At 61.7% G+C, this 23,378-nt stretch overlaps 1 protein-coding gene across 5 annotated transcripts in view; it reads left to right on the forward strand.

Moving 5' to 3' along the window:
- The window catches only part of SARDH (sarcosine dehydrogenase), a 62,109-nt gene extending 43,089 nt beyond the window's left edge, over nucleotides 1–19,020 (forward strand). For all 5 annotated transcript variants that reach the window (XM_081790978.1, XM_081790977.1, XM_081790980.1 and 2 more), the window contains 5 exons: nucleotides 768–861; nucleotides 13,464–13,626; nucleotides 14,122–14,290; nucleotides 15,932–16,067; nucleotides 17,538–19,020. In XM_081790978.1, the coding sequence (XP_081647104.1) occupies nucleotides 768–861; nucleotides 13,464–13,626; nucleotides 14,122–14,290; nucleotides 15,932–16,067; nucleotides 17,538–17,663 (688 nt within the window). In that variant the 3' untranslated portion in view covers nucleotides 17,664–19,020. The remainder of the gene's footprint in view (nucleotides 1–767; nucleotides 862–13,463; nucleotides 13,627–14,121; nucleotides 14,291–15,931; nucleotides 16,068–17,537) is intronic.
- Nucleotides 19,021–23,378: the final 4,358 nt, after the last annotated feature.

The raw sequence follows: 23,378 nt of genomic DNA on the forward strand, positions 1-23,378 counted from the left end.
TGCAGAGCCAGGCCGTGGTCACTCAATTCCGTTTACCGTGTGCCCTCTGTGCCGGGCACGTTGGGACAGGAGCAAGGACAAGCCATGTGAGAGGCGCCCTGTCAGATGTATCAGAGCCTCAGATTCAGGGAGTCGAGGAGGGCTTCCTGGAGGAGGTGGCAGCCAAGCCAAGACCTGGAGGGTGACAAAGGCTTAACCAGGGGCAGGGCACCCGGGTGGCAATGCCGAGGAGCGCAGGAAGGAGTGAACGGAGTCTTGGAGGGAGACAAGGGGGCAAGGGGCCCAAGAAGTGAAGGTTTCCATGGGTAGTGAGAGCTTTGGGCCCAGCGAGCTCTCAGGTAACCCATCAAGCACGAGAGCCGGACTCCCGGGTGCCGGTGCTGGGGTGCGGGAGGTGAGGCGGGCAGCCCCTGCCCTCAGGGAACTCCCAAACTAGGCTCCTGCCCCGGGACTTGGGGGACACTTGGGGGCGTTAGATGGTCAGGCCACTGCCCCAGGAGCTCGGGTGAGTCTGGTCTCTACCCGGGCTGGGCTCACCGCCCATCATCGTTCCCGCTGAACGGGCTTTCTTGCGGACTGGATTTTTGGCAGGCGCTTCTCTTGGTGTGCTGTTACTAATACCTGTCCGTTGTCCGTCTGAGTCACGGCGACGGGGACTCGTCCTGCTCACTGCTCTGTCCCCAGTGTCTTCCTGGCCCAGAGCCCGCACCCACGAGTGCTCAGCAAGAGTTTGTTGACTGACCAGCGGACTTTGTTCTTGCCCACAGCCGGGCCATCCTCCAGGAGGTGCTGGACGCAGACCTGAGCAACGAGGCTTTTCCTTTCTCCACCCACAGGCTGGTGAGAGCCGCCGGGCACCTGGTGGGTACCAACGGGCGGCCTCTCCTGGGTTGTGGGTGGCGGCAGGGTGCCTGGGGCTCGGGCTTGGGAGCCTCTGTGCCCCACTTCGCCGTGGGGGGGCTTAGATGGTCCTGCCCACGGGCTGTTCGGACTCCAGAGGGGTGATGGGTCCAAGTCAGGCCTCACCGGTGCTCTGCCCAGTGCCCCGCACATGCTGGGGGGCTCACCCCCAAGCTTCCACCAGGAAAGACAGCCTCGACACCCACACAGCCGCCCTCAGCGTCCCCTCGTCAGAGGCACGGGGCATCATGTCCTCTAAGGTCAGGGTGGCACGTACTTCCTCCACCGCGTTGCAGACGACAGGACTGGGGACAGCAGAGCGGTTTGCTACCGTGGCTGGGCTCCGTGGCCTTTGGGGAGGCACTTGGCCTTCCCTGGCGTTCTCCACCCCCCACCCCGCGCCCACGTAGCGTTGTGGATGTGTGTGGGTGCTCCTCTCGAGCTGCTCCCTGTTCCAGAAAGTGCAAGTCCCGGGACCCGAGGCTTCCGGCACTGCGGCCGGTGTCCGGGCTCTATGGGACCCGGCTCTGGCAGGAGGTTTCTTCGGAGACCACGGGGGGTGGGGGCGGTGGGCAGGGGGGACCAGGGCCGGGTCCAGCTCTGGGCCAGCACGTCCCTTCCCGGCGCCTCAGCGTCCTTGTTGGAAATGAAGCATCCTGGTCTCCGTTCTGACTCCCCGAGGCCGAGGGAAGGAGCAGACGGTAAAGGGAGCCTCGGCCACTACTTGCCGGGGGCTTGCTGGGCACCAGGCCCCGTTCTGAGCACATGGCATGCGCGTGTCCCACTTAATGCTCACGAGTACCCAAAGGTTCCATTACGAGGGTCCTCAGCCTCAGCACTGTGGATGTTCGGGAGGCCGGAGGCTGGCCCGAGGGGCACCCCTGGCCTCCACCCACTTGATGCCAGGAGCGCCCCAGCAGTGACCACCACAAATGTGTCCAGACGCGACCCAGTGTCCCCAGCGGGGCAGAATCGCCCAGGGAGAACAGCTAGTCTGGGATTATCCCGCGTGGCGGTCAGGGTCACGGCCAGGTGCGCTGGCCCAGGCCCTACGGCAGCTCATGATGTAGGGAACTGAGCTCAGAGAGGTTGGGCAGAGCGCCCCCGGCCCTCAGCTAGTGAAGCATTAAAGCACACAGATACGCGTCCACGAAACGGACAGGGCCGTCAGGCGGGGGCTGGGGGGTGGGGTGGGGGTGGATGGACAGCCGGGCGGGGGGTGCACCTCTCCCTTCCCTCTGCCTCCATGTTCGTCCGGGTCGTGGAAGAGTGGGATCCTGGCCTGCAGAGGGGCTGGAGTTCGGGGCCCAAGCTGGGTCCTGTTAGCACTGGGTCCTGAGGAGGCCGCCAGAGAGAGGATGGGGACAAAGGCTGGTGTGCAGAGCAGGGGAGCACCGACCTTCACTCCCCGGAGGCGGAGCTGAGGGACAGGAAGCTGGGGGGGAGGGGTCTCTGTCTACTCTGTCTAGCTTGCTTCCTGCCTCCTTTGTGCAGAGCTGCTTGCCAGGACCAGAGAGGGTGGGTGCTTTGAGAAAGCGGCACAGCTCGACCCAGGCCCCGGCAGGCGTCCAGCGGGCCTCGATGGCAGCTGGGCTGTGGGCCCCCATGGGGTCCATGCAGCGTCCAGCCCCATCTGGGATTGGGTTCTGGCTCGTGGAGGTGTGAAGGGGAGTTGAGAGGCTTGGTGTCCGCTCGGCCCGCGTGTGGCTGGGGTGGGGGAGTGGGGGAGAGCACCAGGTGGGAGCACTTCCCTTCCCAGCCCGGGCCGCTCCAACGAGGCACCTGGGGCTTGTTCTTGGCCAGTGTACTTCAGCCGTCTCCCGCCCCGGGGGCCGGCCCTTCTCAGCCCTGGCTGCCTCCCTAGGTCTGGCCCGTGGCCGTGTGGCTGCACTTTGGCCGGCAGGGCCGGGGAGCCGGGCTGGGTCAGGTCTTGGGCCAGACTCCGGGATGACACCCCTCCCTAGGGTCACAGAGGCCAGACCCAAGGTGAGGATGTCATGGGATGCCCGGGTCCAGGCACAGGACACCGATGGGGCGGCTTCTCACTGTCTCCTCTGGAACTGACCTCCTGGTTTTGTCAAAAAGTGTTTTATTACTTTATGAATGAATGTTCGGTGTGGTGGTTAAGAAGGAGGGGCCTGGAGGCAGAGCTCCCTTCTAGCGTGACCCCTTTGAGTGTGACCTTGGACCTGAGTGTCTTCCCTCCGCCCTTGGCCCGGGGGTGGCTGGTGCGTGAGCAGGGGCCTCGCACGAGGTGCCAGCCCAGAGCCCGCCTGCCGGAGTCTGGCTGAGGGGATGGTGGGCACCGCGTCTCACTGTAAATACTGGGGACATTTGTAAACCAAGAGCAAGGACACGGAGGTCCCTGTGACTCTGCCCCCGGCAGAGCCGAGGTCAACAGGTTGACATCGCGTCTGCTTTCCCCGACCCGCATCTGTAAGGTTTAAAACAGAAGACAGCGTGTGCGCGCAGCTTTCTTCTCTGATGACGGTGGTGACAGTTTTCCAGTTCCTTTAAACATTCTCCAGGAGCCACTTTGAAAACCCCTGTGGTCGTCTCTCGGCTCCTTGAGCAACGTCGTGCTTGGGAACAGCCTGGGGATGAGCTCCCCTTGACGGTGGCCCTTTTAGGACTCTGATCGTTGACTTAAGGCAGGTCCCTCAGAACCGGAACCAGACCCAGACCCAGAGGCGTCCCAGGTACACAGTCCGGGCCCGCTGGGTCATTCCGTGGTGGGCTCCTTTGGTAGCTTCTGTCTCCTCCCCGTGCCCCGCGCTGTCCTAGGCCTCTGGTGGGAGGGGCGCAAAAGTTCAGAGCTTGCCAGGCCGGGTCCCGCCTGCGAGAGGCTGGCATCCTCAGCTCACACTGGCCAATTCGGGTTCTCCTCTGAGTCCTGACCAAACCGCAGGATCTAGTCCCGATGCTGACCTTGCTCCCCGCACCTCTGCCCTCTACCACCCAGCCCCTGCGCCCCCACCTGGCTCTAGAATTAATTCCGGACTTGTTGGCTGGGAGCAACCCCCTCACTGGTGCCGGGCCGTAAGCCGGACCCAGAGGCCCTGGGATGCGCCCCTCCCTCCTCCACAGCCTGGCTCGCAGCCTAGCTGGGGAGGGGGTGGGGGCAGAAAGGACTGGGCAGCACAGCCCCGCCTGCATTGGAGACAGGGCCTGGTCACTCCCCAGGCAGCGAGGAAGGTCCCAGGAGCAGGTTCCCAGGAGGGAGAATGGAGTTGTGGCAGGGCAAGCGAGGGAAGACAAGGGGACTCGGGCCTCTCAGCTGGGGAGGGGCCCGGCCCCGGGACAGGGGTCCCTCATCCCACGGCCCCCTGCCCCCCTTGGCAGGACGAAAGGAGCCCACACCCTGGGGGTGACCAGCACAGGCTTCTTTCTGTCCACTGCCTGGCTAGAAGCGCATGGCAGCTCCTACAGGGGACGTGACAGCCAGCGCCCAGGGCGGGGGGACGCTGCCTCACTCCTTAGGAAGAGCGGCCAATCTCCAAACACACGGATTTAATGTCCTGCGGGGTCACTCGTGTGTGTGTGTGTATGTGTGTGTGTGTGTGTGTGTCCTTGGATGCTCGGGGCCTTTAGGGGGCTGGGCAGTTGGGCGAGTGCAGAGCCCAGAGTCTGCCTGGCGCCTGGCTGTGTCACACAGCCCTCTTCTGGTCCCTCCTCCTCCCTGCTGCTCTGGAGGTCACGTCAAACAGCCTGGAGGTGAGGTCACTGCAGCCTGCCCTGTGGCCTACTGGGAGGACCCCATCCTGCCCTAGGGGCTGGGAGTCCCCCAGGGGGCCTGGTGGGCCCGCTCCTAGACATGACAGAAACGGGGCAAGAACATTCGACGGGTGCGACGAGGGTGGGGTAGGTTGGTGCCCAGCTGGGGCCCCAGACGTGCCGAAATCCCACCTCCGGGTATCCCCTCCCTGGGGCGATGGAGGCCACACGGAGCAAAGGCTGAGCTTCCTTAGTGGTGATGTGACGGGGTTTGCTGACCTCAGAATGGCCCAGGCCCTCTGTTCCAGGATGGTCCAAGCCTAGGGTGCAATGGCCTCCCCATTCACTGTCCAGGAAGGGGAGTGGGGAAGTCAACCGCTGGCCGGGCCTCAGGCTGCGGGACCTGAGCTGCCCTCGGCCCCGTGGTGGCCTCACAGGCAGGGGGTGTGGGGGGGGGGGAGGGAGGGGCGGGAGCTGGGTCAGCACAGAACCCGAGGGTTCGGGAACAAAGTCACCCCAGTGCTCAACAGAGCTAGGAGCCTCTAGTCTTGCCCCGGCCTTCTGGGACCACCTCTCCTGGCCTCGGTTTCCCCACCTGTAGCACGAAGCCTGGACGGTGTCTAAAATCCTTTCTGGGCTGCCCTGCAAGTCTGTCCAGACAGCCTGAACTCTGTCTGAATCCAGGGGGATTTCATATTCTCCCAAATAATATCTTGCCCTGGCTTCAGCACGTACTGACGCCATATCCCTCCGCGTGAAGAGGTGCTGGGCCAGAGCGTGGGCCGGGCCAAGTTGTACGGGAGGTAATTGGGTTCTAGCCAACCAGATGCAGAAGAGGAATGTGTAGCCGGCAAGGCCTCCTGGTCACAATGTGCGGAATGTTGGGGGCCGGAGCCCCGACCGCAGCCGGGGTCCAGGGCGGTGATCGGGACCCTGCCACCGCCCGCCGTGACCCACACTCACGGCCGACAGACGGGTCGACGACCCCGGCTGAGCCGCGTCCTGGTTTTGCAACAACTCCCCAAGAACTCGGGCCCCCAGCTTCCCTGAGCCTCGCATTCCTAGAGGAAGGGCAGGGAGGAGGGAAGCGTCTCCTTGGCAGGAAACTGACCAGATGTCCTTGCCTTCACATGTTGGCCTCGAGGCCAGCGAGGGTCCCAGTGGGAAGCACTCTCCCAGCGTGGTTACCGGGGGAGACGTGGTGTTCCTGGCGCCTCGGCCGAGGACGGGGGGCCCCCTCGGGAAGCTCATCACGAGGCCCGTCACGAGGCCCAGTGATAAAGTGATTGTCTTCTGAAAATTAATTTCAGGTCAAAAGGAAATTGGATTTCTCCTCCCGATGGTGTGAAGGGCTCGCCATGGCAGTGTTGGGATCCGATTAGCTCGGGATGGAATGTTCTCCCACCTGCACGTGTTACGCGGACAGTCGGGGGCTCGGGCCTTCATACAGAGCTGCCCGTAGCTTCACAGAGCCTGTATTCATTTGACAGTGGGGTTTTAGCGGCTGCCTAAGAAGTCGCTTCGCACAACATGCCCAGATTCGTCCGTGGCTCTGGGAAGCCAGGGGGGCGGGGGGCGGGTCCCGTGGGTGTGGTGGAGAAAGCCGCCGTGTGGCCACAGCCACTGTTCAAGGCACCCCCTGGGGGACCGGGTGTCTTCTTGCCGTGAAAGCGTGAGGTGAAGACACGTCTGGATGGCGTCCGGGGCGTGAGCTTCAGAGGTTCTGGAAGCTCCCCTGGGGTAGGGCTCCGTCCTTTCTCTACAGGCAGTGAGTGGTGTTCTCGCTCTACTGTGCTCTGTGGTGTAGACAGCTCAGGGACTATCCAGGGTGACTTGAAATCTGCGGTTCCAGGGGCGGCTGGCTGGTGAGGTGTGCTTTCCGCTAAGGAGCGCAGGGGGTAGGGTCGGTGGCGCATCCGGCCTTCCGGGGGCCTGGAAGAAGGACCCCGAGGGTCGGACAGCTTCTGTGGAGCTTTTCAGATCCTCGGAAAGGGTCAAGTTTTCAGATCCTCAGAAAGGGTCAACTTGTTGTTGACTTGTGGTTGACTTTGTTGTTGTTGTTGACTGATCGATTTTGAGAGAGAGCGTGCACATGGGGGGGTGGGGTGGGGAGGCGGGCAGAGAGAGAGGGAGAGAGAGAATCCCAAGCAGGCTCCACACTGTCAGTGCGGAGCCCGATGTGGGGCTCGAACTCACAAACCGTGAGATCGTGACCTGAGCCGAAATGAAGAGTCGGACGCTTAACTGAGCCACCCGGGCGCCCCGAAGGTCAAGTTTTTGACGTGTGATTTGAGCATCGTACCTTTTATTTATTCTTATTCTTGGAAATTGGTTTGCAAACATCCTCTCCCACCCCCCCACCCCCACCCCCTTCACCATGCCCAACTCCTGCCATCACCACTATCTTTGTTACCACAATCACCTTCCCCAGAGCCACCATAGCCACTGCACACCCAGCCTTCTGGACCAGACCACTGGGGGAAATTGCACATCCCCCCTGCAGATCATTATTAGAATCGAGGATGTCTTGGGAGCCTCCAGGGAGGTTGAAAAATGAAGATCCTTGAACCTATCGCCAACATTTTCTCCCCTTTTCCTGTGGGTTCAGGACGCCAGGCCCCTGCAGAGGGCCGCCCGTGCTCTGATCTCTGCCCACCCCCTGCCTCCAGGGTCCCTGGGAATCCTCATTTATGTAAGAGATGGCTGAGTTGGGAGGATGTGCGTGGTGTGTTGGGGGTGCTGTTACACAACCAAACGCCTGGAAACTTGGAAGACTGCCATGAGCTAATGTGATCTGAAAAGGTTGGACGTGCTGGCCTGAGTCCGGGGGCCCAGCTGCCGGAGCCCTCCTGCGATATTTACCCGGAAAGGCACACTCCGGGCTTGTTCTGGTGACGCACGTGTCCAGGGCATCCCACGGGAGCCACGTGGCCTCCCCTGCCCGGGGGCCCCTGCGTGGCCTTTGATCTGAGCCGAGGCGGCGGCCCGGCACCTCCCCGGACTCCCGTCCCGTCCACGGAAAGCCGGCAGGAGCGCCCTGAGGCACCAATATGGAGGCAAGCTCCTGGATCATGTCTTGCTAGAACCCAAGCACCCAACAATCTTCGAGTGAGTCCGTCAGGGCAGGGAGTGTGGATCTCACGGCACCCGCACGGGCTCTCCACTTGGAAACCCTGGCGGGGCCCCCCCCCCCCCGTGCTGCCCGCTTCCCAGTTGCGAGGCCTCCCCCGAGTACTGGGCGGGCTGGTGCCAGCGGGAGAGCCGCGGTGAAATCTGTAGGAAGACTAGTGAGCCACAGTGAAATCACCAGCAGCGGGAGGAGCACTTACACCACGGAAAGTGGTCAGTGCTGCAGAACACCCCCCCACCCCACCCCGGGAGATGATTATCAAACATTTCCCGGGACATCAGCGGGCCTGGGGCGAGCGACCAAACTCCCCCTGAGTCCCCGCTTCCTTATTCGGGCCGGTAACACCACTTCCCCCGTGGTGAGCACCCTGCCTGGGGCTTTATGGGGATGATTCTGTTGAGCGCTCCCGTGAGCCTGTGAAGGACATACGGGTTTTTATTTTTTTTAATTTTTTAATGTTTATTTATTTTTGAGAGAGAGAGAGAGGGAGAGGGAGAGGGGGAGCCACAGAATCCAAAGCAGGTTCCAGGCTCTGAGGTGTCAGCACAGGGCCCGTCGCGGGGCTCGAACCCACGAACCGACAGATGGTGACCTGAGCCAAAGTTGAACCCTTAACCCACTGAGCCCTCCTCCCAGGTGCCCCAATGAAGGACATACTGTCATCATCCTGGGCTTGCAGAAGAGACTCAGAGGGACATCAGTCACCAGGGGACTTTTTATTTACTTATTTATTTTTTTTATTTTTATTTTTAAAAGTTTATTTTTTTTGAGGGGGGAGGAGCAGGGGGGGAGAGAGAGAGAGAGAGAGAGGACGAGGGAAAGAATCTTAAGCCAACCTCCATGCTTTGCCCAACGCAGGGCTCAATCCCACGAACTGTGAGATCACGACCTGAGCGGAAATCAAGAGTCGGACGTTCGACTGACCGAGCCGCCCAGGCGCCCCTGGGGACTCGGATTTAAACCCGAGCTCGCGCTCTCGGCCACCGTGGTGCCCGCCGCTTCTGTGGGTGGCTGGCCCGTCATGGACCGCTGTCAGCACGAGCGTCTGCTGCCCTTCCCTTGCTCCTGGCACCCAAAACGTTAAGAAAGTAGTCACCCAGTCTCCCTGGGCGTTAGGCGCCCGTCCATGGAGAAAAGGGTGTTTGTTCTGTTCTTACCACTTGAACCTTTTTAAAGCATGTAGTTCAGTAGTATTAACTGGATTCACGTTGTTGGGCAACAGATTTCCAGGACTTTTTCATCTGGCAAAACTGAAACTCCATATCAATTAAACAACAACCCCCATTTGCCCTGTCCCCAGCTGCTGGTAACCACCAGCTACCTCCCGTCTCTATGAGTGTGACTAGTTTAATTCCATGGAAGTGGAATCATATAGGACTTGCCTTTTTGTGTCTGGCTTATCTCACTTAGCACGATGGCCTCAAGGTTCATCCGTGTTGTAGCAGGTGTCAAAATCTCCTTCCTTTTATTGGATGATAATATTCCATTGTGTGGATAGACCCCAGTTCTGTTTATCCTTTCCTCATTTCTCAGTCGGGTTGTTTTGTTGGTGTTGAGTTGTAGGGGTTCTTTATGTATTCTTGATATTAAGCCCTTATTAGATACATGGTTTGTAAATATTTCCTCCCACTCTGTAGGTTGCCTTTTCACTGTTGGCTGTTTCCTTCGATGCACAGAAATTTTCGTGTTTGACGTAGCCCCATTTGCCTAATTTTGCTTTTTGTTACCTGTGCCTTTGGTGTCGTGTGGAAGAAAGCATTGCCAAGTCCAATGTCATGAAACTTTCCCCCGTTTCTCCTGGGAGTTTTACAGTCCTAAGACGTACAGTGAGGTCTTTAATCCATTTTGAGTTAATGTTTGTATGTGGCGCAGATGCGGCTTCATTCTTCCGCATGTGAAGGTCCAGTTTTCCCAACACGTTTGTTGAAGAGACTGTCCCTTCCCCGTTGAGTGGTCTTGGCAGCCTTGCTGGAGATCGTTTGGCCACACACGTGAAGGTTTATTTCTGGGCCCACTTTTCTATGCCATCGGTTGGTTTGTCTGATTTTATGCCAGTACCACACGCTTTTCGATTATGGGAGCTTTGTAGTTAGTTTTGGGATCAGGAACCGCAAGTTTTGCGGCCTTACTCATTTTCAAGATTGCTTTGGCTGTTTGAGGTCCCTTGAGATTCCGTATGAATGCTAGGATGGATTTTTCTATTTCTGCAAAAAGCCTCGCTGGGATTTTGACAGGAAAACACTGAATCTGCACATCGCGTTGGGCGGTATTGATATCATAATGATATTGTGTTCCAATCCATGAACATGGGATGTCTTCCCATTTATTCATACCTTTTTTCGTTTCTTTCGGCAAAGTTTGGTAGACTTCAGTGTAGGTGTCTTTTCCCTCCATAGTTAGGTTTCTTTTTAAGTATGTTGTTCTTTTTGATACTATTATAAATGGGGTTTTTTAAAAATTTCCTTTTTGGATTGTTCATTGCTGAGGTATAAAAACCCCATTGATTTTTGTGTGTTGGTTTTTGAGCCTGTGTTTATTAATTCCAACAGTATCTTGGGGGGCCTTTAGGGTGAGAGAAGGGTCCTGATTTAAGGTCCTTCCTGATGACCTTCCATGATTTTGTGACTTCATCCAGGGCCTGTGGCTCCTGTAAGAGAGTGGGGCTCTGTTTTGCAAGGGGCTTTGCCTCGGTTTGGGGCTTGCTTTTGAAGTCAGTCCAACCCAGTCTTTGCTGGCAGATGACTGTGTCCCAGGCACCATGCTTCCCCTGAACTTGATGATCAGAAGCACTGTCCTCTCCCATCTATCAGATGGGGGCACTGAGGCAGGGAGGAGAGGCTGACCAGAGCCCATGATCCAGATATCCTCATTTTTAGCTTTTCCTCTTTATTGTGTGTCCCTGCTCGGAAGAAATGAGCACCCACCCCCCCAAATCCACGGCTTCAGTGGAAACAAATGAAGATGTCTTGAAAACCAGCAATTCTGTGAACTTAGAAATGCACCTGGGCTTCCCCAAACTCCCTCAATTTGCCAGGAGCAGAGGTCCATCTGCCCCTGTTTTACTCCATCGTTTGGGAAGTATTTATTTAGCACCTACCGTGTGCTGAACCTGTGCACAGGGGTGCAGTAGAGAGCCAGGCAGCCGACCCCTGGCCCGGGGAGTGGGGCGGGGGGTGGGGGTGGGGTTCCTGGGAGCCGTGGAAGAGGCTGGGAAGAGGCTTTCCACCGATGAAATCACGGAGCCCCAGGGCCTGACCCTCTCACTTAACTGGGACCGTGTGTGTCTGACACGAACCTGGGCCATTAATGGGGGAGCTTTAAAAATGATTTTTCCTATTTCAAAATGAGATTGGCTTTGAGCCCCAAGCTCCTCCGTGGGCTGTCTAAAATTAGAACCCCGCTGACAGGCAATCTTTGTCAGGGGCCCACGGCTTGCACTAGGGAAGCAGGGAAATGTCAACAGTACATTTTCTGTGTCGATTTTGAGTTTTTTGAGAGGCCTGGGCAAATGGCAACTCAGAGCAAATGTTCACTGTTTCCAGAGCTTTCAGAACCCAACCCCTCGGCAGCAATGTGATTAAAGTGTCAGGTTTGTAAGGAGCTGGGTCTGTGCTCGGGACAGTGGCCTCCGCCCCCTCCTGTGTAGACAGTAATCCAGTCGGAGCCGCACAGGCTCGCGGCAGCGATGGGGTAGGCTCCTTCCTCCCCGTGAGCTCTGCACTTTGCTGTACTTTCCATGTCCCTCTTGTGACAAGGACGGTCCTGGAGCTGCGAGCTCAGGCCTTACCCCCGGGGACACCGTGGACTCGAGGATTTGCCCGAAGGCCAGGAAGCAGGCACTGTGGCTGGGTGGTAAATGACCAGTAAGCAAACCAACCATACAGGACAGGTCACGGGCCAGCGGGCAGGGTGCTGCCCGCTGCTGGCTGTGGCCCCCACACAGCCGCCAGCCTGGTACCCAGAGGCCAGCTGCCCCATCAGAGATGCGTGGCGCCTCTGGGCCTCCGTTTTTGCATCATCCCCTGGATGTTATTTACATGGGTCTCTGCCACCATGTGGGAGAAGTGCTCCAGTGACGGGATGTGTGTGCAGAACGTAGCCCAGGGAACACTGTGTCAGCAGCACTGTCCTCTCCGGGGCGTTGGGGACGCACAGTCCCTTGCTGGCCCCTGGGGCCCAGCTGTCACTGAAGTGGTCCTCACAAAGGTCCTTTCGACCCCACTGTATGCCCCTCTCTCTCTGTCCTCCCCTGCGCACCTGCTCCAGCTCGGTGTCCTGGCCCCTGCTCTCCGGGAAGGCCTGTCCGCAGCGGGAAGCTCTGTCACCTGCCAGCCGGGCCGGGCCCTCCCAGGCAGGCACCTTCCTGCCCAACACTTGCCCACCCTGAGCGTGGTTGCCAGAGAACTGGCTTGTGCTTCTGGCTCTGGCCTTCTAAGACTCCAGGCCGGGGCGGGGGGGGGGGGGGGGCGCGGGCAGAGTCTGTGTGTGTCTTCAGAGCCCAGCATCTGGCCAAGGCTGACCAGGCCGGGGAGCAATCACAGTGCCGACTCAGCACCTGTCTGCTTCCCCTCTTGATGTGTCAGAACCCATCGGGTGCAGCCACGGTGACCCCTGAGCTGGGCCACCGACCTCCCAGCAACTCCCCCTCACAGACAGACCTCAGAGCTTCTTTTTTATTTTTAAGTGATTGATTGATTGATTGATTGGTGTTTATTTTTGAAAGAGAGAGAGACAGAGAGAGACAGAGAGAGACAGAGTGCAAGCTGGGGAGGGACACAGAAAAGAGGGAGACACAGAATCCGAATCAGGCTCCAGGCTCCGAGCGGTCAGCACAGAGCCCGACGCGGGGCTTGAACTCACAAACCGTGAGATCATGACCCGAGCCGAAGTCGGGTGCTTAACCGACGGAGCCCCCCAGGCGCCCCAGACCTCAGAGCTTCTTAAAACAGACAGAGCCGGGCTCCTGATCCCATTTACAGATGGCGAAACTGAGGCCAGAGGGAGGCCAAAGGGAGGCCAGAGGGAGGCCAGAAGACTTGCCAAAGGTCGCCGTGGTGACCGAATGGTGGCCTCCAAATAGGTGGCTGTGTCCTAGCCCCCCGCCCAGAACCCGAGTGTGGCCTCAGTGAGACGTAGTGTCTTTGACGTTGTGACTCAGGTAAGAATCTTAAGACAGGATCGTCCAGGACCAGGGTGGATCTTGGCTCCAGTGACAAGTGTCCTGATAAGAGACCAAAGTAGAGAAGACACAGAGGAGAAGCCGTGTGACACAGAGACTGGAGGGATGTGACCACAAGCCCAGGAAGCACCTGTGGCTGGAGGAGGCAGGAAGGACCCTCCCCCAGAGCTTCTGGGGGGAGCACAGAGTGCTGCCACCTTGATTTGGGGCCTCAAGCCTCCAGAACGGGGAGAGAACACACTTCTGCTCCTCTAAGTCCCCGGTCTGTGGCCATTCGGTACGGCTGCCCCGGGACACGTGCACAGTGACTTAGAAGAGTGAGGCCTGGGAACCGTGTGTCCGCTTTCTCCTGCTCCCAGCGCTGACACCCCTCTTTCCCCCTAGAGATTTCCAGAGCAGTCTGGAGCTCTGTCCTTGGAGACCCCATCCCTGGGTGCTGGGCGGCCAGGGCCGGGGCCAGCCAGTGAGAATGGTGACAGAAGGCACTGGACCTGGGTCGCCTGACCCTAGCCTGGGTCTGAGTCGTGCCTGTGCCCCCAGGTGCGGGCCATGAGGCTCTCCTTCGTGGGGGAGCTGGGCTGGGAGCTTCATGTGCCCAAGCCAGCCTGTGTGCCCGTGTACCGGGCTGTGATGGCCGCAGGCACCAAGCACGGCCTCGTCAACGCCGGGTACCGGGCCATCGACTCCCTGAGCATCGAGAAAGGTGTGTGTGGGGCCCACAGGGCGCCCCTGGGCTGCCCGGAGCCACGCTGCAGGCGGGGGTGGGGGGCGGGGGGTGTCGGCCCCTGTGCTTCTTCCCTGCCCCACTCCCCTTCCCGCCTGCCCCTTTCTGTCGGCCTCCCCAGCCTTCCCCCCACCAACCCCTGCACTGCCCACAGACCGTGGCTTCCACGCAGGCCTGGGGCCGGGGCTGGGGTCCCTGACAGCAGCACTTGGAGGGCGAGGGGGAGGGGTGCTTGCCCAGCCTTGGGGGGGCGGGACCGGAGCTGGATTTGGACTGGGTGCCTGGGTTTCCCCAGGGGGTTGGAAGGATGTGAGGGCAGGGCTGCTCGGGTCCCTCCCTGACAGCTCACCGGCAGGGCAGAGGCTGGAAGGGGCATCTGCTCCCGGGGCCTCGCCCAGGGGACCTTCTGCAGGTGCAGGAGGAGCCGGCCCCCCACGTCTGCTGGGCACCGACCCCAGGATGTCCTCCCCGCAGGCTACCGGCACTGGCACGCCGACCTGCGCCCCGACGACAGCCCCCTGGAGGCGGGCTTGGCCTTCACCTGTAAGCTCAAGTCAGCGGTCCCCTTCCTGGGGCGGGAGGCCCTGGAGAAGCAGCGGGCCGAGGGCCTCCGCCGACGTCTGGTGTGCTTCACGGTGGACGAGTGAGTGGCCCGTGGTCCTGCGTCTGTCCGTCTGTCCGTCCAGTAGGACGGGGTCAGCAGGGCCTGAGGGGACCCGGGGGGGATGGGACACACCCTGCTCACACACAGCTTTTGAAAGACAAAGGTGCCGCCAGGCCACCTCCCGTGGGTGACCCCGGGCTGAGGGCCCAGCTTCCCAGTCACCGTGTGGTGACTTCTCACCATGTTCCGGTTAAATCCCTCCCACGACAGATGGTGGAGGGAAGGCCAGGCCGCGGCCTGGAGACCTGGGGTGCCAAGGGACAGGGTAACCCAGCCGCAAGAAGGAGAGCCCGTTCCGGGGACCCGACCCCTTCACTTGCCCCCGAAGTGGGGAGGGGGCTTTGAGCAGGTGGCTCAGTTATGTCCTCGGGATCTGGCCCGTGCTGTCCCAGGATTCCACCTGGGCGGAGTGACTCTGAAATGACAGTCCCAGGCTGGTGTCTTCGCGGGAACCTGGGTAGCCACGGTCTCCAGGACGGCGGCTCGACTTTGCTGATTTGCGGCTGACAGGCTCCCACGAACGCGGCCATTCTCCCGGATTTCTGGAGCCGTCAACAGAAGTGTCAGGAGACACGAGGGGGGGCAGAGGGGGAGCCGAGCTGTGGCTTGTCATCGCCCTGCTGCTTCTCCCCGGGCTCCGGTCAGACCGGCCCCCCCGCACGCCGCTTGTCCACCTGCTGGGGAGCAGCCCAGGCTCCAGTTTGGGGGTATAGACGGAGCAGAGCCCTGCGGAGCCCCTGTGCCACCTGGCCCCCCGGGAAGCACCTGCGGCCTGATGTCTGTCTGCCTCCGGGAGCCTCCGATGCACCCGCCACAGCCCTCCGGCCCCACTCGGGTGTTCTCTGCAGGGCCACCAAGGCAGCCAGGGCGGTTCCGGTCCCGAGGAAGGGCACGGCCAGGATGCCCCCTACCCCGGCCTGTTGCCTCACGTGCAAACAGCATGTGCCCCACAGGACAGGGTGGGACGAAAGGGCAGGGATTTGTCGCGGAACCGCCGTCTGTCCCACCCTCTTCCCTCATTCACTCGGGGCCCAGAGCCAGAGGCCCCCGCGCCTCGTCCCCACGCCTTTGCCCAGGGCAGGATCCGCACTGCTGCGCCACCCTCTCCTGGGGGGCGGCCGGCCCCGGGCACCCGTCAGGCTCTCCACAGACACAGACCCAACACCCAGAGGCACGAGTCTGCAGAGATTTGCACTAAATATGCCAGGCACTTCCGGGCGCTGGAGCATCTGTGATTGTAGTCTAATCTCTGCGTTTTCTCTTCTGAATTTTCAGAAATGTTATAGTCTGCATTCATACTAAAGAAAAGTCGTTTTGATAGATAACGCAGCGTTCTGTGGAGAAAGAACCACAGTAAAACAAGCTTCGGGGGCATAAGGCTTTCAATTATTCAGAAGTCAAGGAAAAGCAAGTTAAAAGGCGGGCCTTTCCCAAATACCTGGGGTCTGTCCCTGCAGACGCAGAAGTCAGGGCCCGGCAGTCGTCTGTTCTCGTTCGGGCATCCGCTTGGGCGCTGTGCCTGGCGACCTGGGGGCCAGGCACTGGGATGGCTCCGGGCCCCAGGGCGCGGGTCTCCCCACTGGGGGCTCCGGGGCCCCAGCTCTCTCTTGCTTCTTCCAGAAAAGTGCCCATGTTTGGCCTGGAGGCCATCTGGAGAAACGGCCAGGTGGTAGGCCACGTCCGGAGGGCTGACTTTGGGTTTGCCGTTGACAAGACTCTCGCCTACGGCTACATCCGGGACCCCAGCGGCCAGTCGGTGAGTCCGCCCCACCCCCCACCCTGGCTCTGCCCAGGGAAGCTCGGCTCCCCGTCCGGCTCCCTGTCAGCGCCCCGTGCCGCCTGCACCCCTGCGCCATGCTGGACCTGGGCGACCGGGCGCGGCGAGGTCACGGTTGATGGGGCCGCGTCTCTGGCGGGGTCAGTGGCTATTTCTGTATTTTCTCTCTGAAAAAATCCGACTTTGGGAGCTCCAGGCTTCTCTTGGTCAGAAAGAGGCTCTGGGCCAGGGCTAACGCCCTCTGCTCCTGGAGCCAGAGACCCAAACCTCGAGGCTGGGGTGGGCGCCAGGGAGAGCAGAGGCCTGGACCTCATCCTCCCAAGAGCGCATTCCTCTCCTCTCTTTCCTCGTCCCACGTGTGCCTGCACACGCATGTACGCACACGTGTACGCGCGTACGGACACGTGCAGCCATAGACACGTTTTGCCACGTGACCATTTGTAAACCCCAGTGACCCGCACTGAGCCCGGCTCCTCCCTGCACATCGGCAGGGGGCGCGGAGGCAGAGAAAGGGCCCGTTGAGGGCCTGCAGGGGTCAGAGCCCGGGGAGGGGGCTCGAAGCACTTGCCAGACTGGCTGGCTGCTCACGAGGGTGTCAGTGGCTTGGGCTGGACGCCGTGACGCGAGCGAGGAGGGGGAGGAGCTCACCGCCGTAGCACCTTTGTGGCCGGGCCCGCTTGCCTTGCTCCCTGGAGGTCTGCACCAGCCCCGTGGCAGCCGGGAAACTGAGGCGCTGAAAGGCTCTGGCCGTGGGGGCCGAGATGCTCACCCAGCCGGGGCTGAGCTTTCCAGCCTCAGCCTTAGACACTCGGAGGACCCCAGGCTGCAGCTCCCCCCACGTGCGGCCAGCAGAGGCCCCAGAGGGAGATCCACTTGGAAGAATGAGCAGGGAGGAGGCGGGTGTGAGTCAGACCAGCCCAGGCAGGGGTGCCAGGGACGTGCCGGGCCTGGCATGTAGGCCTGGGCAGGGGGCTCCCACCCTGGGCCTCTGGGGGTCCTGGGACCCGGGCTGCCTGTCCTGCATCGCTGGGAGAGAAGAGATCTCTAGGAGCAGAGCCCACGGTGCCTTGCCCGCGGCCGGCCCTGGGTGCGGCCCCTGTACTGAGAGGGCAGGATCCCCGTGCGGAGCCAGTGTGCCCAGGGTCTAGGCACACGGTCCTTTTCCCCGTTCCCCGGTTTCGCAGGGATCCACACTTTCTGCAGCTGGAGGTGTCCCCACGGGCTGGCTGCCAGCCCGCGGCTCTGCTGGGGCCCCAGGCGGTCAAGTCCAAGTCAGGGCTCCTACGGGCTCAGGGCGGTTGTTGGGTTCACAGGAGGGCCCGTGGCGCAGAGATGGGTTCGCCCAGAGGGAACAGGTGAGGCCGAGCCCGCCCTCCGGGAAGCAGGTAGATAGGAGCCCAGCACCCGCCAGGTAACGGGTGACCCACACCCCCTCGTGTTCTGCAACAGGTCTCGCTGGACTTTGTGAAGAGTGGTGACTATGCTCTGGAGCGGATGGGGGTGGCCTACCCTGCCCGGGCTCACCTGAAGTCTCCCTTCGACCCTGACAACAAGAGGGTGAAGGGAATCTACTGACGCCCCCGCGGGGCGGAGCCTCGGTGCATCAGGAGGCTGAGACCTGCTCCGTCCCTCGCTGACCCTCCCCACGGGGCCCGCCACCCTGGCCCAGGACCGGACCCGGCCAGAGCAGGGGCCTCCCCGCCCTCCTAGTGCAGAGCTGCTCGCCCCCCAAACAGATACCACCCGAGCGGACAGGAGACCCAGAGGGCCTGTCCTATGGTCACTGACCAGAGGCTGGCCTCTAGTCCACCCCTACCCCCCAAAACAAAGCTGCAAGGTCTTGGGCTCAGGGAGCGTGCCACGTGGCCCTCTAGAAGCTTCTGAGAAGGTGCGTAGTTAACCCCTAGTAAGCCCAGTATAAAAGCAGGGAAGCAAAGGGATCCGCCTGGTACCCCGGGCCTGCCTGACGAGCAGACTGTCCAGAGCAGAGCACCGCTGGAGAGTTTCCAGGTCCACCTGGAATTAGGGACAGAGGATTGTTTAGTACTGTCTGCCTCGGGCGCAGTTTAAAGGCAGAGAGCAGGGGTGCCAGCTTGGCTGGATCCCTGCGGCCAGGCCGTTGGGCACGATGGTCGGATCCCCAGAGGCTGGCAGAGGAGGGGATCCAGGAAGCAAATTCTTCCTGCCTTGACCTGTTTCTCACACGGGAAAGCGTTCTGAGCACCACCAGCTGGTGAAATAGGTGAGCAGAAGCAGGGGGTGGGAGGGGTGGGTCTCACATCGGCGCCCTCCCTCGCCCATGCAGAAGCCCCACCTCCTGCCTCAGTTTCCCCAAGAGCACGTCGTTCACTAGGTTCGTGAAGGAGCGGCGTGTTGCCGGGTGAGAATCCGACAGACCCCGCCTGCCTTGTGGCCTCTGTCCTTGCTTTGTGACTGCGACGCGGCTCCCGCCTCCCTGCTCTCTCCACTTGTGGCCCCGGGGAAGGGCCTCGCACAGGGTCTTAAAAGGGGGTGACTCCCCCGCACCCCTTCTCTGGGCCTTCAGAGCTCTCTAACATCTGCCTGTGTGATCCTCCTCCTTGCCTTCCTGGCCAGGATAAGCGTGTGTCCCGCCCCGTGCCCCTGTCCCCGGTCCCTCCTCTGTCACCTCTCCGGCTCACCCCAGCAGGATCTCGGCGCCCACCGGGCAGCCCGGGGGCCGCCCATGCGGCCTTGCCCGGCGTGCCTGACTCTCTGGGGAGCAGAAGGTGGCGGGTGTGCGGGGGACAAGGAGGACAGGGTCCCCGCAGACGCTCGCAGGAAGCCGCACGGTCGCTGGGGCAGGGGGCAGTCCCTGGCGAGCCCTGGCTGCTTTCAGATGCTCACGTAGTACACAGCCCCACCGTGGACCGCGCTGGAACAGGTCAGGCTAATAAAGTCAAAGTCGTGGGAAGATGTTTGGGTTTCACATGGCCTTTGGAAAGCTCTTCGGCCCCCTCGCCAGACCACAGGCTGCGGAGCTTGGGCCTCTGGGGCTTTGCGCGCCTCCGGCAGAGGAGACCCGGAGACCTGTAGCCTCCCGGCTCACGCAGGCCTGGCTCCCGCGTGAGAGAGTCTGGGGGAAGCCCAGTGGACCCCGAGGGGCCAGAAGTGGAGAGGAGGGGAGACGGCTTCCCAGAAGGCCTGGCCTGCTTCCCCGGGCTCCGCGGTTTGGCCCCAGAGCCCTGGATTGGGCCGGGATACGTGTTCCCCCCACAGCCTGTCCTGGGTAGGGGGAGGCTAAGTGTGAGGGGCGGGGGGCGATCCAGGTTCCCATCTGACCGCTGCCTCGGGGGCTGAGCTCAGAGACAGGAGCTTTGACTCGAGCCTTCGCTGTTGGTACGTTTGCGTCTCTGCCGCGGGGAAATAACCCGGCCCCTCCGGGGAGGGCATCGGGCCACCACGTGGGAGAGGCCAGGGAGCCACCTCCCAGGCTCTCCTGCCAGCCGCAGGAAGGTCCAGGCGGGGCCACAGCCCCGGGCGTGCCGCCTCGGTGGCTTAGGGCAGGGTGCGTGCGTTCCCATGCGTGTCCCCGGATCAGTCCTCTCTCACCCCCGGTCTAGACACCTGTGGCCCTGTTTTTGAAGGTTTTACTGGACGACGACACCATGGCCCTCAGGGTGGCTGAGCACCGCCTTTCAGGAACTCTGGGCTGAGCTTGGCTGGGAGTCGAGAGGAGAGGGGCCCTCAGACTCAACCTGTGTGCTGGCCCCAGCCGTCCCTGGAGCTCAGGGGGCCCCGGGGGGGGGGGCGCGCAGTGTCCCCCCGGGAGGGCAGGTGGGCAGGCCTCTGCTTATGTGCCGGTCTTGCTGGGCTGTGCTGGGCTGCCGGAGACGGCTCGGGTCCGCAGCGGCACGTGCATCAGGCAGCTGGCCCTCCACCTCTGGTCTTCCAGGGGTGAGTGGGGAGGAGCCCAGCTGGCAGGGAGGAGGTGCCCGCCTCCCCAGGGGGGACCGATGGCCCTGGCAGTAGAATGCCCGGGTGACTCCCAGCTCACTCCATTCCCAGATGCCTCACATGCCCGGAGCTGGCATGCGCCCTCCTCCCTCTAGCATGGCAGATATAAGGGACAACGGACGTGCTGGGGAAAGAGAGGCGCTAGAGTCACACCCCGAGTGACTGTGGACAAGCAGCCCATCATGTGCTAAGGTCCTGGGGTGGGTCTGACCTGCCGTGTGACCAGGGCCGGGATCATGCCTCATCTGGGCCTCAGCCATGCCATTTGGGGGAGGTGGGGGGGCAAGGTCCTTATGTTCCCCACCCTGCCCCAGCTTGGGGACACCCCCGGTGGGGCTCCTGCCTGCCGAGGACCCTCCCTGCTCCGGTGGGAGCACCGTCTAGTCCGGATGGGGCCTGAGTGCTCATCTCATCCCCACACCCACCATGAGAGGATGTGCAAGAGGCCAGGGGCACCTGGGCACAGGACAAGGGGTGGGAAGACAGCGTGTGCCACAGCATCAGGCTTCTGGGCTGCCGGCCTGGTTCTTCTGAACGAGTCCTGGTGTCCCTCACTGTCTCACTCAGTTTCTAGCATTTGCCGGTGAATCTCCTCGGCTCTCCCCTCTGGGCACATCTGGAGCCTGACCCCGTCTCCCGCCCCCACGGCTACCACCTGGCTCCTGGTTACTGCGCCGGCCTCCACTGGCCACTGCCTCCCCCCTGCAGCCTCCCTGGCCTCTCGACTTCCCGTTGCCCCCCCCACCCCCGCTCAGCCTTGCCCGCCTCCCCCCTGTTCCCCACCGCACTGCACCTCGGGGCCTGTGCTCTCTCGGACTCCCCTCCTCACCTCCTTCAGGACTTTAGCGTCACTTTCTCCTTTCCCAACAAGCCTGTCCCTAATGGCCACCCACACGTCCCGCTCTACTCGATGCTCACTGCTATCTGCATATTGTTCGCTTCCTTATTGTCTGTTGACCGTCTGTACCCTCCCCCCACCCATGAAAGCCGGGAGGGCCCCACGCTCTGTTGAGGGTCCAGCCCCAGGGCCTGCCCCACAGCTAGGACTGGATGAGTAGCTCAGACCAGAGGCAGGAGAGGGGAGGTTGGGGGGGTGGCGAGACCCAGGACCACGGGGACTGGGGGACAGAGGGGCCACCTCGGGGGCAACTGTGATGCTCCGAGTCCGTTCTGGGTCCAAACCTCCTCTGTTTATGAGCAAATGTGCCGAGGGCGGCTTCCTCACCCCATTCAAGTCAGGTTTTCAAGGGGACCACCACACCCCCCCCCCCCGAAGTTCCGAATATCAGAGGGAGAGCTTCCTGGATTCTAGTCTAGAATCTTCCCTTGAAGGCTCCCCAAGTCCCTGTTAGGAATCTTCCACAAAAACCGAAGTTTCTGGCCTGGGACTCCCGGGACACAGCGGGCTGCCTTCCATCCCAGAACCTCCCAAAAAATCAGGGAAACGTGGAGTGTGTGCGTGAGGCTGGTGGGTGTGCGTGGAGAAAATAGAACGGTGCGTGTCCCAGGGAGACTGTTGGTGGTTTTCAGTGCGTGTCGCAAGGGCTAGAGGGGGACTAAATGGGGGTGCTTTGTAATCAGAAGCTTTGTCTTTCGCTGCAGCGGAGCGGAGAGAAGGTGGGGGCACCAGCGATCCTTGGGACTCAGTTTCTCTGTCCGCACGACAGGATGGGGGGGCGGGGGGGCGGGGGCCGGGGACCAGGAGAGCCATTGGCAGCCGGGGGAGCCTGTCCCTGCGGGGCATTTGGGGACCTGTGGGAACATTCTGCTGGTCACGACGGGGGGCGCTGCTGAGGCTTTGCACGGGGTGGGGGTGGGGGCCCGGGAGGCCAATCCTTCTGCAGCGTGAGGGACGATCCGGCTGCTCTTTGCAGAGCCAGCCGGGGCCGGGCCCGCTGCGGCCCATCGGGTGTGTGTCCCCCCCCCCCCCCCAACCGCTCAGTGAGGCTGGTGCTGTCTGGGACCGCAGCCCCGGGGGGCAGCGCAGCCCGGGGGAACCTGCTGCGATGAGCCAGTGCTCTCTATCCGTGCAGTATCGCAGCCACGGCCACATGTAGCTGAAATGTGGCAGGTGTGACTGAGAACCCAAATGTTCCCTTGTATATCATTTTGATTCATTGAAAATTATGCTTGAATAGCCACATGAGGCCCCTGGCCACCGGGCAGCACAGCCCTGGAGCGTCCTGGGGCCGGCTCAGGCAGATACACCCGCTCTGGCTGGAGCCTGCAGACTGAGAACGCCCGCCCCCCACGCCGCCCCCCTGCAGACCCTCTCAGCATCAATCCTGCGTGAGCACACCTCGGCCTGGGACTCAGGGCACTTCACAGCTGCCCGGTCATGCCACCCTCGCAGCCCCTGCCCCTCAACGGGCAGCAAGGGAGACAGGCCCAGAGAAGGAAAGCGGCTGGCCCAGGGCCACACAGCAGAGAGAGGAATGGGAACCCAGGCTGCTAGACCCTCACTCTTCCTCCACCAGACTGCTCAGAAGAGCCCCGAGGGTCATTCGAGGGACTTGGACCAAAGTAGCACCCTCGCCCTGACGGGCTGCTTTTAGGTAATAAACCATTTCTCCCAGATGCCCTTGCCGAGTCCTCGAGGGGCACAGGGATGGTGCCTGTTGCCCAAGGAAATGGAGGTGGAGAGGCCAGACTTGCAGGTGACGCATCCGGGCTGGCTGCTGGGCGGCACGGCTCCCTCTGGGCGACCACAGCGCCAAAGTGTCGGGCTCTATGCCTCAGTTTCCCTTCCTGCCAACGGGAGCAGATACAGCTATGCCGTGGGGTTGCCGGGCGGGCTGGCACAGAGCCAGTGTGCACACGGTGGCGGCTCTTAGCAAGAACGGGGGTGCAACAATCCAGGCGGGGCTGGATGGAGGGGCGGGGGCGGGGCAGGGTGCACGCAGGGGTCCCTGCGGGAAGCGCACAACAGGCTGTCCCGGGGGCACGAGGCAGACGAGCCTGAGAGGGTGAGAGTGAGTGACGTGGTGGGGGGAGGGGCTGGCATCCGGGTGGCGGAAGGTTCCGGACGGGTGCGATTTCCCTATGGCCACTAATCCGCCGGGGACCCTGGGTGAGGCGTTTCTCCTCTGGGGAGATTGGGAGGCTGCAAGCGCTGTGTTGGGGGCTGGGGGCTCAGGAAGAAAGTGATGGTGGCCAGGAAGGGCCCAGTGGGGGTGAGGCTGGCTCGCCGTGGTCTGCGGGTCCTCCTGGCACCCTCTCCCACAGCCCCGGGCTGGCCAGGACCCTTGTCCCCGCTGGCAGTCATCGTGCTCAGAGGGAAGGGGTCTTCCTGGGCCTGGGTGTGCTCCAGGCCAC

This window comes from Panthera onca, chromosome D4 (genome assembly GCF_046562875.1).
Source record: "Panthera onca isolate mPanOnc1 chromosome D4, mPanOnc1 haplotype 2, whole genome shotgun sequence".
NCBI classification, from domain to species: Eukaryota; Metazoa; Chordata; class Mammalia; order Carnivora; family Felidae; genus Panthera; species Panthera onca.